The sequence below is a fragment of the Ochlerotatus camptorhynchus genome, unplaced genomic scaffold, assembly GCF_037179485.1.
Source record: "Ochlerotatus camptorhynchus isolate MF236.1 unplaced genomic scaffold, CSIRO-AGI_Acam_v1.1 ptg000325l, whole genome shotgun sequence".
Lineage (NCBI taxonomy): Eukaryota > Metazoa > Arthropoda > Insecta > Diptera > Culicidae > Ochlerotatus > Ochlerotatus camptorhynchus.
In genome coordinates, this window is record NW_027040813.1 from 551144 (window position 1) to 567320 (window position 16177).

Genomic DNA, 16177 nt, shown 5'->3' on the forward strand with positions numbered 1-16177 from the left:
CGGATCCTGGAATCCTCTTCACAATCGCCATGGTTCACAGAGCTACTTAAAAAAATACTCAACCTCAAACAATTGACTTGCAGTTCTAATCAAAACTTTCTTAGAGTCCAACCCAAAACTTCCTAGAACGTTTTCTGCTAAATACATGGTTTTCAAGGTTCAAAACATATTTTTTTTTTCGAAGAGAGGACGATGTATAGCTTTCCCGATTGGTAATAAAAATTCACGGGTTTTCCCGATTTTTCAAATTTCCTAGATAACCGCCCAGTAACATTGTAAGTTTTATCGAGGTTTTAAAGTATGCTACATGCTCATGAGTATTCCTCGTTGAAACCATGCCGCCATTAACATTGGTCTTTAAATATTTTAATATATCCCCTTGATTGGTCGAAACTGATGAAAAATTAAATGGCCACTTTCCTTAGCTCAACTTAATGGACCCCTATTTTTTGGCGCCATCTTGGAATTGGCCACCATATTAGATTTAATCAAAATTGAAAAATTCAATTCTTTTTCGCTATTTTGCCTCTGCTGTACTGCTCAATAAAAAAAACACAGAAGTTAAAAAAAATCGGTAGTAGGAAATTCAAGAGTTTTAAGGTACCATTTTTAAGTAACTTCCAAATGCAAATTCAAAGACCTTGCTTTGTTTTAAGGATTTACAGATGCAAGTTTTAAAACTTTCTTCTTGGAATATTCTAAAGGCAAGTTTTGACACTTCTGACGGCAATTTTAGATATGTTCCAAATCTGAATTTTGGAAGACACATCCAAGAGCCCCGGTGACATGTTCTGGAAGCATACATAGATACAAGTTCAAAAATAATCCAAAGACAAGCTCTGTGAACTTTTAAAGCCATTTTCCGGGAACTATGTGAAATTTGAGGAATTCCTGGAATCCTCTCAAATGGACGATCAGAAATTTTCAGTATGTTTTCTGAAGCCATGAAGCCTACACCATGGGATCTTTGAAGGAAACATTTGTGGGTTTTTCTGAAGGCAGGTTTGGGTAATGACCCGATTTTGGCAGCCAATATCTTTTCTTTCTACGAAACCCATGCGGTTTTCAGGTGGTCTTATTGCACCAAAGTATACCTTAAACATCTATCTTGATAATGAATGAGAAAGATTTGGAGCTACGGTTATGTGAAATTATTGAAAGATCGCATCAGGAGGGGCTGAAATTTTCTGAAAGAAAGATTCTGGAATTTTCCAATGCTAGGTTCATATTGGAAGGTATCGATCACATATTCTAAGATCTTTTGAAGCCATGCATTGTGCTGGAGCCTTCCTTAATCAATCTCTATGATCAGCCAGCGACAAGTTCAAAACAATTTCCGAATGCGAGTTTTGGAATCTCCTGAAGACAAGTTCTGGAGTTTTGAAAACGCAAGTTCTAGGAACTGCTGAAGGCTCTAGGAACTTAAGTAGTTTTTGAGTAAGTACTTCAAAAAGAAGCAAATTCAGAGATCTTGCTTGGGGAATGTCCAAATCTAAGTTCTAAAACTTTTCGAAGGCAAGTCCTGGAATCCTATAAAGACAGAGTCCAGAAAATTTCAAAAGCAAGCTCAAAAATGTTTCAAACTCGATTTTCGGAACTTACGACATCAGAAAAAAAATCGAAGGCAGCATTTTTAAGAATTACGGACTCATGCTCTGTGAACTAAAAGAGTTTAAAATCTTTCGAAGACAAACTTTGCTAACTCCCGTTTCCAAAATCCAATATTTCTAGAATTTTTAGGATTATCTAAAATGGGCGTTCTGGGAACGGTGCGGATGCAGCTTTTAGGAGAATCCCAAGACAAGTTTTAAGAGCTCCAAAATTCATAAAATATTGAGAGATTAGTTCTGAAATATTCTAAAAAACTTGTGGGCTTTTCCGATGATAGAAGTGTGTTGTTGTTGGGGGGAGTTGAACGACTGCGTCCATTATTTGAGCTTTTGGTACCACTGTTTACTGTCCGAATCATGCAAGCGGACCACCATTTAATGAACGGACAGCTAATTGCAGACCAAATTCCACTAGGTTGTAAGATAACACTATCAAGAAATTTAGATCTACGCCTGTGTAATGCACCACACCGGCAGAGCAGATGTTCCGCAGTTTCACGTTCCGCGGTTTCACTGAACCTGACCAATGTTCTTCAAATGATATCAACTCGGACAGGGCCCAGTTACTAGGCCAGTGTATATACTAAGGGCATCTTGGTATATGTTACATTTGGAGTTATAAATCTTTTCGACTGGTTGCACTTCGTGACGGCCATCCAGTTGGCCATCACCCTTTGTTCATCCCAGCGTTTGAGTTCCATTTTTACCGTACAGGTTGATATTCCACAGTATAGTTCTGGGCCAATAAACTGTGAATTGGAACCTAATTTTGCGATATCGTCTGCCCTTTAATTCCATTCAATGCCAGTGTCCAGGAACCCATTACAAGTTTATTGGCACAGCTGTCGCAACAAGAGAATACATTCCCAGACAATCTTTGATGTACATTTGTAAGCACGCAGCGCTCTTAGTGCTGCTTGACTCCTTAGGCAAACACTTACACATTAAAGTATGGCTTGAAACACTGTTGGAAAATGTCCCATCGCCACTGAAATGTTTGTCCCAGGAGCAGGGCCAAAGATTCCTGCACCTGTTTGTGTTTCAATTGTTGAGCCATCTGTGAAAAATATGATTGAGCCTTGACGAACGCTAGGACCATCGACTTCCCACTCCGAACGTAACGTTTCACATACGTTGAAGGGAGTGTCATAGTTGTCCTCTGGTTTCATTCAGTCTCCATTCATACTCATCACTGATCCTCTTTGGAACTATTTTAAAATGCTTAGGTGATCAACCAGATCACCTGGCATGACTTGTTTAGACCTTTTGAGCCTTAGAGCACTTCTCTCCACTTAGAGTTGCAATTTGCAATATATTGAGGATTGCATCTAACGGCTGCGCATCGCACCCGATATAGCAATGCATGCTAGACATTTTTTCCTCTGTTCGAGACCTAACACTACTGCGACCAGTAAATTGATCTATTGTAGTATATCCCGTGTCCTTAGTTTAGTGCATGTCGTATTACTCCATCACTATTGAGAAATGATGAAGTATTCGATTTTTTTACATTTGCCACTCTTGCATTTATCGCAAGGATCCGACTCCAATTGAAAGGTCCCGCTATTTATACCATTCGGAGTGTTGAAACACCCTCCAAAGGCGCGCCCCTTTGTCAGTCAAAATTGGATTCCTTAGCAACAAAATTAAGGTATGACACCGGACCATGCATAAGAACCCTAGTCTTGGCCACTTCAAACTAGAGATCAACGAATAGAAGATTAGGAATCACATAGATGAAGACTAACTAACTCATCTTTTCCTTGTTTCATGATCATCCTCGGTGGGCAAAGCCGAGTTGTCACTATCAACAAGGCATAAAAAGTAACAAGGACTAAGATATGTGTTCCTTGGATTACTGAAAAATCCTGTTCCCCTAGTTTGAAGTAGTCAGGTCTAGGAATCGGTGGTAGATCTTACATCCCGTAACGTACCACGAAAAGGTGATCTACCCACGTTACGGGGCATGCTAGACATTCTAGTTTTGCCAGCTTCCTCTGTGCGGTAGCCTCTTTTGTTTTTGGCCACCAGACTAACGATTACTGTCGAACTGCGTCCCACCAAAACTATGTGAGATCCTTGTATGGCCTGTCCTAAGACGAGAAACCACCTTCTGGTCCCGTAGTTTCGACATATCCGTCCACTTGCTCGTCGTTCCTTTGATTCTTGAGCGGAGATGAACCAGCCTGCGGCTGAAAATCTCCTAAATAGAGATAATAAAAATAATAATAATCCTTTGATTCTTTGGATGAAGAGGGATTGGGATTGGCACCACTCTGCTTCCCAGGCTTCCCCCATTTTGCTGACTATCCATCGTTTTATTTCCTGTAGTGACACTTCGTCGGTGTAACGGGGGCCAGCTGGTCCAGACCCTGCCAGGCTGTCGGCTTCGCTGTTTCCTGGGATACCGCAGTGACAGGGCACTGGTGGCTTGGCTTTGTTGTTCACAGAATCAATATGAGCATTCCGATTTAACTTGGCATCCAATATAACTCCTAAGTATAATATAACACTAAGATGGATCTGTCAACCGGTGCAAACTAACGATTTTAAATTGGCTCACTACTTGACCCAAGTACATCTGTAGGCATACCCCATTCTAGACGAAATTCTAGTACTACACTATGTTTGAAAGTTTGACAGATAAAATGAGGGGTTCGTGGATTTTCCTATGTTTCGATGGGTGCATCGATAAGCTTGGGACCGAAGAGAGTACCAGAGCTGAGCCAAAAAGTTTAACACGTTTCTTCGGGACCTTCTGGTCTCTATGGATCTATTCTCCTCCAAGCTTGAACTTCCTCTTTCTAATGAAGTAATGAAATTGGATTGTTAGCGGAATGCTTAAATAAAACAGCAAAACAAAAAGGGTTATCTTCCATTTAATTCCACCTAATTAAGGAAAACGTAAAACGAACGATTACTACTTTTGACGGATTAATGTTTAGGCCCTCCTTAATATACCAAAGTTGAGTAAACTTTAGAGCCTGTTGCATTCTTTCAGCGTCAAACTTTCCCTTTACTACGATGAATATATAATCCGCAAAGCCCATAACTTCCCCTGTAGGCTTCCTAGAAGATCATCTACAACTGAAGACCACATTAGTGGTGAGAGGATTCCTCCTTGAGGACAACCTTTCGTTGACTTTCCTCTTATATATGAGCTTGCCAACCCAGAAGTGATTTTTCATTTTGCAATCATAGTATGATGATAGGATATTCGATTGCATGATCTAAGAGCTTTTGAAAGCGACGAACCAAAAGCAAATATATCATATTAACAATATGATCCACTCTTTCGCTTAGCTGGCGAACCGAATTTCTAGCGATGAAAGCGCCTCTGTGGCCAAAAAGGCTACCAATATATTTGTTTATCTTCACGAAGGGTAAACCAAATGAAAATTTGTATAATATTTTAAATCTCGCGTAACATTTGAAAAGGGCCTTCATCGACATTCTCTTTGGTTTACCACGGCAACGTAAACGAATTTCTCGCTAAGCTCTCTACATAGTTCGACAGAAGATGATGTTTGCTTTCGCCTGAAAAAAACACACTGAATGGGATATTCATTTGCAGTCGGGTTATTCGCGAAAGAGAAAATCGATGAAGAGAATCGATCAACAATGATAGGCCCTTTTCTCGTGTTGCGCGAGAAACGTATGTATTTTAGTACATTATTCTATTTGACAGAGACACGTCAGACAAATTTTCAAGTAATATACAAAAGGTAATTAATTTTAATAATTTGACTTTTTTCAGTAATAAGTCACGCCCCTCGATGATTATTGCTGACCTTTTTCAACGCTAGATGCAACGTGAAGCAATATTTTTCGGGTTGACATCGCCAAGTATGGAAAAGTCATGAATGGATTATATTGTTAATATGATATATTTGGCTAAAAGTCTCTCTAAACGGTTGAAGGCAAACTCAAGGATTATGTACATTGGGTTCTTTAATTTTGAAAAATATATATATATCGGTTACGATTCTGTGACACTACCCCGAATGTCACTACCCCGAACGCCATAACCCCGAATGCCACTACCCCGAATGTCCTACTACCCCGAATGACCATTACCCCGAATGCCCTACTACCCCGAATGGCCATTACCCCGAAATTAAGACAAATGAAAGAACAGCAAGGGGTCAAAAGAAGGGTACATTTTTAGAAGGAAATTTCGTTTTGGAATTTATACTGAATACAAATGATAATTTTTTATTGGAATTTTGAAGCTTGCAAGCGAGCAAGCTTGTTTTACGCGAGAAGCCCGAGAGGTGTCGTTACTGAGGTCCTATGTTTTGAGATACTATGTTTTCAAGAAAAACTTTTTCAAAGTGTTATGTCTGTTGTCTGTGATTAAACTCTCTGATTAGTTTCACTTTACTAAATTGATGATACACTACGTTTACTTTTATGGAACTATGTATTTATCAATTCCAAACCATTTTAAAGCTCTTTAGAAAATGACAACCTTCAAGTTTTCGAGCACTTCGTTCACCATTTAAAAAGTCAAAGGGTCTAATATGCAATCCAATTCAATATGCAATACCAGTCGGAAACTGTTAAACCTTATCAAAGAATTGTTCGACCTGAGTCTAGACCTGAGTTGAAGAATTTCTCGTTATGGATTGAAAAATCGGTGCATGGAACGTTGAACTATCGATTACAAATTTATAACATTATTCCACACGTTATTATCCCAAATGGTCATTACCCCGAATCCCTTGCCAAAAGCTATTGATTACATATTTTCCTTATATATTAAAAGAAGGGAATATTCCCTTCCCTTCTTTATCATACATCCAAAGAATAAATTATTTTCTTTTTATATATTCAAAGAAAGGAATATTCCCTTCTTTATCGTTCATCCAATAATTAATTATTTCCTTTTGTTATATTTTCAAAGAAGGGAATATTCCCTTCTTTATCATATATTTAACGAATTGATTATTTTCTCTTTTATATATTAAAAGAAGGGAATATTCCCTTCTTTATCGTATATCCAAAGAATTAATTATTTCCTATTGTTATATTTTCAAAGATGTGAAACCCCCTTGAGCCATTAAGGGGCTGTTCATTAACTACGTAGACAGTTTTTTTTGGGATTCTTGACCCCCCCCCCTTCCCCTGCACAGACAATTTTCCATACAATTTTTTTTAAATTTGTATGGACCGTGCACAATTGCCAAACCCCCCCCCCCCCCCTTCCCTAAACTGTCTACGTAATTTATAAACATATCCTAATAAGTTTTTCTTTTCTTTTTATATACGCGAAAGAATATTCCAGGAATGACTATAATAAACAAAAATAGTCAATCTAATACATGGCATACTTTTCTGGGGAATGGTACATTCTGGGGAATGGTTCATTCTGGGAAATGCTTTTCTGGGGAATGGTGCATTCTGGGGAATGAGATTCTGGGGAATGGTTTTCGGGGGAATGGTTTTCTGGGGAATGTTATAGAATCCTATCATTTGTATTCAGTATAAATTGACCACTTTGTCAAGCAGTTTTGGCGTGACTTTCTACCAGCGATTTCACAAAACTGGACCAACTAATTTCTATTTTTAATTATAAAACGCACAAATGTTGGCTACTTTTCTCGAGGCTCTAGAAGAAAAAATTTCAAAATAATGTATTATTTCAAAGTTCGAGTGGTAGTAAAGGGTGATACGGTCAAAATTTGGTCAATATCAACTTGACGTATTTCTTTCAATTTTGCATTTGAAAAACCTGAACACCCCTCATTTTGAAGGTGTGTGTGTGTAGAATGTTGCTCCTATTTTGATTTTGGAATTCATTCTTCAGTTGTCAAAATGCCGTCCAAGCAAGAAGAGCAGCGTATCAAAATTTTGCTCGCGCATCGCGAAAATCCGAGCTACTCGCACGCAAAGTTGGCAAAATCGCTAAAAGTTGCCAAATCAACCGTTACAAATGTAATTAAAGTGTTTGGGGAACGTTTGTCGACAGCCAGGAAGTCTGGATCGGGGGGAAATCGAAAACCGGAAGCCGCTGAGACGACAAAGAGAGTTGCCGGTAGTTTCAAGCGAAACCCTAACCTCTCTCTCCGAGATGCCGCAAATAAGCTGGGTGTATCGTCTACAAAGCCGACTACAAGCAGCTTCCGGGACAGGAGTTTTATACGGCAAAAGGAAGGGGAAAGGTAGCAGATGTTTTCAAGCACATGAAACTGTCAAAGTTCGCAAAGAAATATCTGGTTTGGCAAGCCATCTGTACCTGTGGCTTGAAAAGCAGCATTTTCATAGCTTCCGGGACTGTCAACCAAGAAATTTACGTGAAAGAGTGTTTGAATAAACGTCTGCTGCCTTTCCTGAAGAAACACGGTTGTTCCGTACTGTTTTGGCCGGATTTGGCATCTTGCCATTACGGTAAAAAGGCCATGGAGTGGTACGCCGCCAACAACGTGCAGGTGGTTCCCAAGGACAAGAACCCTCCCAACACGCCAGAGCTCCGCCCAATTGAGAAATACTGGGCTATTGTCAAGCGGAACCTAAAGAAGACCAAAAAAACTGCTAAGGGCGAGCAGCAGTTCAAGGCAAACTGGCTTTCTGCGGCGAAGAAGGTGGACAAGGTGGCTGTACAAAATCTGATGGCAGGGGTCAAGCGTAAGGCCCGGCAATTCGGATTTGGAAAAGCGGAAGCCTAACTGAATATTTTTCCTGAATTTTATACTAATTGAACTTGAAAAAGAAATTTAATTTGATTTTTAAAATAAACGATTTCACCGATTTACACGCGTTTTCCCTTGACCAAATTTTGACCGTATCACCCTTTAAACGTCATTTTAAGTGCTCGAATGAAGTGGTTAATTAGAAAAGAAAATTTCCTTCTCAAAAATTTATCCCTTGCTGTTCTTCTATTTGTCTTAATTTCGGGGTAGTCGCCATTCGGGGTAATGGCCATTCGGGGTAGTGTACTATTCGGGGTAACGGCGTTCGGGGTAGTGTACCGTTCGGGGTAACGGCGTTCGGGGTAGTGACATTCGGGGTAGTGTCACAGAATCATCGGTTACATATATACATCACAGACAAACAGACGTAAGTGTTTGAAAAGTTTTTCTTGAAAACATAGTATCTCAAAACATAGGACCTCAGTAACGACATCTCTCGGGCTTCTCACGGAAAACAAGTTTGCTCGCTAACTCGCAAACAATATTGATTAAAAGTTCTTTAGAATGTATAGAAACATCAAAGTGATCCGATGCCAGCGCTGCGGCGAGTTGTTCGCGGAACTTACAATATTGTAATCAACCGTTAAATGCGTGAACGAAGATACACAATGAAGTGTTACGTCTGTTTGTCTGTGTATACATCATCTGAAAGGGCTTGTTTTTCTGAGCACAACGATAAATCAAAATATAAGTTCACTGTTAGACACAAAACTAACTAATTGACTGATCGCTGTCATACAAAGTAACACCGAGGGGCGCTAAGATGGTGATTTTTGGCTAATCGCAGTTATTTAAAACAGTTCCAGTGCTCCATATAGGTTTTCATACATCGTCTGAAAGAGCTTCGTTTTCTGAGCTGAACGATATTTTTTTTTCAAACATATGACTTTCATCTCGATTTTAATTCAAGATTCAAAGCAAAATAATAGCATCACTGTTTGACACTTAACTAACACATTGACAGCTAGCTCCCATACAAAGTCCCATCGCCCTAATAAAATTGTTATGGTTAAGGCGGTGATTTTTACTTATGTAATCGCACTTATTTAAAATAGTTCCAGTGCTCCAAATTTCATGAAACACGGGATTTCGGTTCCATTTGTAATGCAGATTACGAATATGCAATTACCTCAATACCCCTAAAGAACCCAATTGGGTTCTGTAGTGGTATTGAGGTAATAGCATATTCGTAATCTGCATTACACATGGAACCGAAATCCAAAATTTCATCAATTTTGGACCACTGGAATTATTTGAAATAAATGTGATTAAATTAGCAAAAATCACCACCTTAGCGCCCCTCGGTGGTACTCTGTATGGGTGCGAGCTGTCATTTCGCTAGGTTGGTTTCAAACAGTGAGGTGATTATTTTGCTTTAAATCTTGATTTAAACATCGAGATGGAAGTAAATGGGATCCAAAAAAAAACATCGTTTTGCTCAGAGAACGAAGCCCTTTCAGATGATGTATAGTAACCGATATAATTTTCAAAATTAAGGAACCTAATTGTCAAGGTAATCATCCCGAGGATCGTGAGTATGTGACTGAATCAACAACTATTTTTTTTTTGAAGCGAAGCTTCCTAACACAGACATCAAAGTCAAGGTCGTGATTCGTTTTTTTTTTTCGATTCCCTAATCGAGTTCCACAACAACTGATTACTGGTTACGTTGCCCCAAATTAATTTCTGTACTAACCTAGTGTGATTCTGTTGGCCGGGTCGTACTCCAGCATGCGTCGGATGATGTCGAACAGCTGCAGATGATCGGGCGTCTCCGCCAGCACGTACCGGTGCAGCGGTTTGCAGTGATCGCGCACGTACCGTCCGGCGGACGACTTTTCGTCCCAATCGAGCTTACCGTGGTGGAAGTATTTGGTGCGGGTTTTCCTGTTTTCGACAGAAGAGAAAGGCTCACTACTTTAAGTTTGAGCTGTTCCTACGGAATTGACAGAATCTACTCTCTTACCTGGCCATCCGATATGGAATTGTACCTAGTATACGCTCCATCATAGCTAGATGTTCCCTATTGTCGTGGGTTTGAAATAGCGTAATGCCCAGATACAGTTCAAACATTATACAGCTGTGGGGGAAGTGGAGGACGCAAATTAGGAATCTCATTCGAGTTGGAGAGGAATTTCACTGCCTGACTTACCCTATCGACCAGACGTCGCACGGTTGCGACCAGCCCAGCTCCAGGATTACTTCCGGCGCCCGATAGTGACGGGTCGAAACGATCGTACTGTGGTGCTCGTGGTCGAACGTGGCACTGCCAAAATCGATCAGCCGGATGTCGGTGCACTTGACGCGGCGCACCTCACGGTTCTGTGTGATTGGAAAAAAAAGTTAGAAAATCCCGAAAAAAACAACTTGAATCCACGATGGGTACCTTTCTGCCGTTGAACGTCGTCGTGTACTCCGAGTCCACAAACAGAATATTCTCCGGTTTCAGATCGGTGTGGGTGAGTTTGTTTTCGTGCAAGAATTTGACCGCATAGCACATCTGGTAGGCCATGTGCCGCACGTTATCCATCGGGTAGGGTTCGTAGTTGTTTTCTCTCTGTGAATTAAGGAAGAAAATTAGCATCCGTTGACAGTCGCAATGTATGATTGAAACTCACCAGAAAGTCGAAAACACTGAGACCCAGCATTTCGAACGCGATGCACATGTGGCCATGGTAGTCGAACCAGTCCAGCATTTTGACACATAAACTGCGGAAAAGAATTGCAAGTTTTAGGAGAATTGTCGCGTTATGAAGTTATCTAGGGTCGAATTACTGTTGGAAAGTTGGATCCTTTTCGGCGATCTTCTCCAGTGCGTTGATCTCCAGCTTGGCTGCCTCCCGGTACTTTTCGACGTTCTTGATCACCTTAAGTGCCATGGTGTGGTCCCTGTGGGAATGAAGCAGACACATTTGCAGATTAATTATAATGCGATTGGCGCAACGTAAACAACGTTCGAGATAGAGTCATAATTTGGAATTAAGCAACAATGGAAACACAACTGTCAGTAAGTAGATGGCGAAAGCAAAACGAGAAGATGATTAACTCCGTTTGACAGCTTTACGAACGCCGAGCGCATCATACACACACACACACAGTGGGTGTAACTTAGTGGGGAGCGAAGCGTTTCCAATTTGGAACCGCGCGGGAAGTTAACTCGATTAGCATTCAACGGCAAACGATCGCGACGACGTTTTTAAATCGATCGAGCAGCGCTAACTTTTGGATAGATCAACAATAAACCGCCAAAATCGGGTTTCCTCCAAGTAGGGTCATTGATTAGTCTATCTGATGGCTGGGTAGCAGTGAACAAATGGCTCGAATCCGAAAGAAGGAAATTCTATGGGGGAAATATGGAAATGGTGTGAATTATTGGCTTTTGCGGGGAACCTGTTCCCGCAATCCAAAGTCGGTGGTCGAATAGTGGTTTCTGGTGATTATCTGGTAGCGATTAGAGTTTTATGGTACTTTTCGCCTTATATACAGGTGTCACAGAAGGAAGAAGTGTAAGTTAGTTAAAATGAACTATGACGATTGTATATAGTAATTTAGGCTATAATCAATCCCCCTCGTGTTTTTTTTTGCGAAATTCACGACACTTGCGTAGGAAATTAATTTGGCAAGGCATTGGTGACCAGCATACATCTTCTGGTCTTATGAAAAGGTCCAAATCTGAGAAACTCCGCCCGTAAACTTTTTTGTTTTGGCCCCTTTTATGGCAAAATAGTGAACTTTACATGAACATTAGCGGCAAACAACTCACCAACACTAGTGGACCGTGAATACTTATCACCCATACATCTATCCATCTTGGTTAATTTTGTTCGCCAAGCGGTGCTTGTGATGCGCTTCACACGGATTTTCTATGTACACTCACACCATCAAAGCTTGCTGCCCATATCAACTGCAGGCAAAGCTTGCCTTCTACCGCTAGGTTCGCTAGTGTTCTCAAAAATAATTGGAGCCTCTTTTGGATCCGAAGTTCCACTTCTGTTCTGTGATTCCAATCAAATGAACATTTTTATAGTTCAGTTCAATAGAGCCTAGAACAATCCAAGAAAAAAGTTTGGTTTTATTGTAGTTCTTAAGAGGTTAACAAAGCTTAGAATGGACTTGTCGATCATTATAGAACATGAAATGTTACTTGCGAAGGACCAGGAAGATTTAAATTAGAAATCTTTGTACCTTATTTATACCAAAAGTGCCTTATTTGATGAACTCACAATTTGAGACTAAGATAATTGTTTGCAGGTTCAAAGGGCTATGAGGGTTGATCCCGGTGAGGATCCGGTGAACTTCGCGTATATGCGCGTATTGTATTGTAGGTTCACGTAATTTCCCACAGAACTAGTCTAGAGAGCCTCCTACTACAGGCAAGTCTAGTGAACAGAGCGAGTGCCAAGGACAAGAGAAGGACTTTGTGATCAAGCCCACTGATCGAACGATGTATCAACCGTCTACATGGCGTGAGACCGTAGACTGGAAAACGGGCTCGCAGTGCCGTTATTTCACGAAGTAGCAATCGTTGAGAACCAGGTCCTCGGATTTCCAGAAGCGCTTGATACTTTCTTCGAGGGACGCCATCGAAACGGTTACAGAACTAGGGTGATCTTGCGCAGAGGAACCAGCGACGATCCAGCCGAAAACGCTATCAACGAGAACAGGTAGGTTTGCGGCGCTGGGGAACAATGAATAGAAATGCTTAGTACCGATCATCATGTCTATCGGCTGCGACTTATTGAAAGAAGGACCGGCCAATACGAGTTCCTCTTCCTGTCCATCACCAAAAAGCTCATGCCGCTGCTAATTTCTAACCGAATAGGTTTGGACAATTTGCCGGCTCCTTGGACCGTAATGTTGACGTTGCTACGCCGCAGACGAAGAATGCTTGCTAGCCGCTCGGTTATCTGGTTGTGAAGCGCTGACTGCTCCTGACCAAAGGCGTCGACGATATTCACGATGACGGTCAAAATGAACACATTGTCCCTTAGCTGCTGAGCTGGGACACTAGTTTGAACCACCGAAACGGCTTCCGCTGCTGTTACCAGAGATTGCTCGGACGTACTGAGCTGACCACTGGCTTCGCCGAAGTGGTAGTAGCTACCGTTGCATTGTCGCTAGAGGACCTGCTACCGGTATCGGAAGCAGCATCGTTTCACGATGGAGAACTTGAAAAATTCCTGTTCAAGAAATACAACGCAGGGTCCTAGTCAATCCCTAGGCGTAACATTTGGTGCCATGACCTGGATTTGACATCCCAGAAGATAATATCAACCCATCAAAAGTCGATTTGCTGGACATCATGATCCGCTTCTGAACGTTCAAGATGACGTCGCAAAAATGTATCGTCAAGTTCTGCTCCATCCGGGTGACTGGTCATAGTTCGCATTTTTTCCCGTTTCTCTCCTACCTCTCCGATACAAACCTGCTGAGCTGCTCACTGTTACCTACGGATTAGCACCTTCCTCCTACCTCGCAACACGCACGCTGAAACAACTGGCGAATGACGAAGGCCATGCATACTCTGCTTCTACGTCGACGATTTTATCGGAGAAGCACAAACGCTGGAAGAAGCTATTAGACTACGGAAGGAGATGAGTGAGCTGCTTGCCAAGGGAGCTGCGGAAGTGGACATCGAACAAACTGGAAGTCCTAAAGGGTCTGAAGGATGACCAAATCTGTACGCAATCGTCACTAGAATTCCGCTAGAAACCGTGAAGGCACTAGGGATATGCTGGGAACCGGAGGTCGACACTGTGTGACATATATTAGCGCTAGTGTAAGCAGGTCTTAACTTGACACTTAACGAGTCAGCAAGCCATGTGCTCTAAGCGCATGGCAACGCTTCATAAACACATACGGGCAACTCTCCACTCACTTTCGGATCAGTTCACAAGGTAAGTCGCACAGACACTTTACGCTTCGACTCCAGCATTGATCCAAACGCCGAACCTCCTACGAAACGTTCTACATATACTGTCTACCATTTCGCGGATATTTGACCCACTCGGTCTCATCGCTCCGGTAGTAGTCTCCGATTTGCTTGAAACTTTGCATACTTGATTGTTATGAGCAATGATTCACGTTTTTGTTCAAATTGGGTAGCCAATTGTAACGGAATTAAAAGGAAATAAATCAACACACTCAAAAAGCTCTTCCTAAAAATTGGAATACTCTTGAATATTGACCCTGGGCATAACTTCAAGATTGTCTACACAACCCTTTGGATGTCCTCGGACGCCTCCTTATACTGCTTTCGTGCTGCATACTTTTAAGCTTTTTTCCTTGATTACTAAAGTAAGCGAAACAGAGTGTGCTAAGCCTTGGACCTACTTGGAAACAATTTCAAAGAAAGTTACTTAATTTTCAAAATTTCCTACTTTTCAGCTAAAATTCGACTATCTAAAAAACTGGTCAAAGTCTCAAAATGAAATAAAAAATAAAGGAAAAATTACAAAACAGGATTACTGATTCAAAACTTGAGTATATTTTAATCAGTTTCACCTATTTTATAAAAGACCATTTTGTGTGTAACCTGAGTAAATTTTGTGAACATAAGGGCCAGGGATAGAACCCACGCTCAGTAAGCAAAAACTGCCACCACTAGGCCACCGAGCCCCTCCACATCATAGCAAACCACGGCAACCGACTATATTTTTGAACCCGGATCAAACATACGTCGCATTTCTAAATTTGAGTACATTGATAGTTTACTTGACCTTTAAATGAATTTAAATGGCCCATCAAAAATCGATTAATCTAATTTAAAAAAAAAAACAGTTCAAAAATGCAAAAGTACACTGCGGCAGATAACTTGACAGCTACAGCTTCAATGGTATTTTTCCAAGAATTGACACTAGTTAACTAACTGAGTGGTTAGTAGGAACTCACCACAGGCCAAGAGTCATTTACCCTAAATTATTTAACCTAATTTGAGTTCGTATTAAAGAACTACTTACGTTTGTGAATTTTGTTTGAAATTGTCTTTAAAATTTAAAAGATATAAGGGTCGAACGGTTTAGCATTGTTCGCCATTGACGGATTTTTGCTGCACGGAACTCAGTAATCTTCGAGTGGATCTGCGACGAGTTTTGCGACGCTCGCGACGAATGCAGCAGTTTCCACCTGTTGCTTAATTCTACAAATATATAGTAAACATCTATACTTACATTTCCATATCCTTGACTTTCACCACCCTGCCGAAGGTACCCTCGCCTAGGGTGGCCAGGATTTTATCTGCTCGCACGCACGCACACATGCAAAGAGAAGAGCAGAGGGAAGAAAAGAACAAAGAAAATTCCGAAATTAATGATGGCTAGGTGGCGATCGCTTAACCTTTCGTGATTTATCTTTTACTGTGGACTAAAATCTAAAGAGCTGTCTGTGTACATTTTTTTTCCGAGTTTTTCGAACTTGATCGAGTAGTACGATTTCGATTTTTCGATTTATTTTCTTCGAAAGAGACAGAGAGAAAGACAGAGATAGGCAAGAAATATGAAACGATAAAACGAAACGTAATTTTGTTCTCTCTTTCTTTATTGGGGACAACGGGGTAAGTTGGAATGAAGTTCCGAAACGCGACAGTCTGCCGATAATTTGCATTTGTCTTCCAATTCATCCAGCTACGATCCGGGGAAATTTAGCTACTTTTCTGATAATTAATATGGATGTCTCGTAGGTGGATGAATTGATTGGTTCGTAAATTTTGATTCAAGTATCGGGCAGACTGGGTGTAAAAAAAAAACGGAATCAAAACAAAACCGCGATCTGGGAGCACTGGATTGGTGAAAAATCCTCCTGCTGTTGTTGGCAGCAGGGGAACATCATTTCCTTGGAGGTTATCTTATAAGGATGTTTCACCACGTTCCAAGCGCT

General features: G+C 41.0%; 1 protein-coding gene across 6 annotated transcripts in view; it reads right to left on the reverse strand.

Moving 5' to 3' along the window:
• Positions 1-16177, reverse strand: part of Doa (Darkener of apricot) — an 87966-nt gene that overhangs the window by 7789 nt on the left and 64000 nt on the right. For 4 of the 6 annotated variants that reach the window (XM_065230001.1, XM_065229998.1, XM_065229996.1 and 1 more), the window contains 7 exons: positions 15472-15538; positions 11078-11191; positions 10921-11011; positions 10689-10859; positions 10455-10624; positions 10269-10382; positions 9999-10216 (listed from right to left, as the gene is read on the reverse strand). In XM_065230001.1, coding sequence (XP_065086073.1) covers positions 9999-10216; positions 10269-10382; positions 10455-10624; positions 10689-10859; positions 10921-11011; positions 11078-11191; positions 15472-15538 — 945 coding nt within the window. The remainder of the gene's footprint in view (positions 1-9998; positions 10217-10268; positions 10383-10454; positions 10625-10688; positions 10860-10920; positions 11012-11077; positions 11192-15471; positions 15539-16177) is intronic. The other 2 variants (XM_065229999.1, XM_065230002.1) reach the window with 1 other exon arrangement.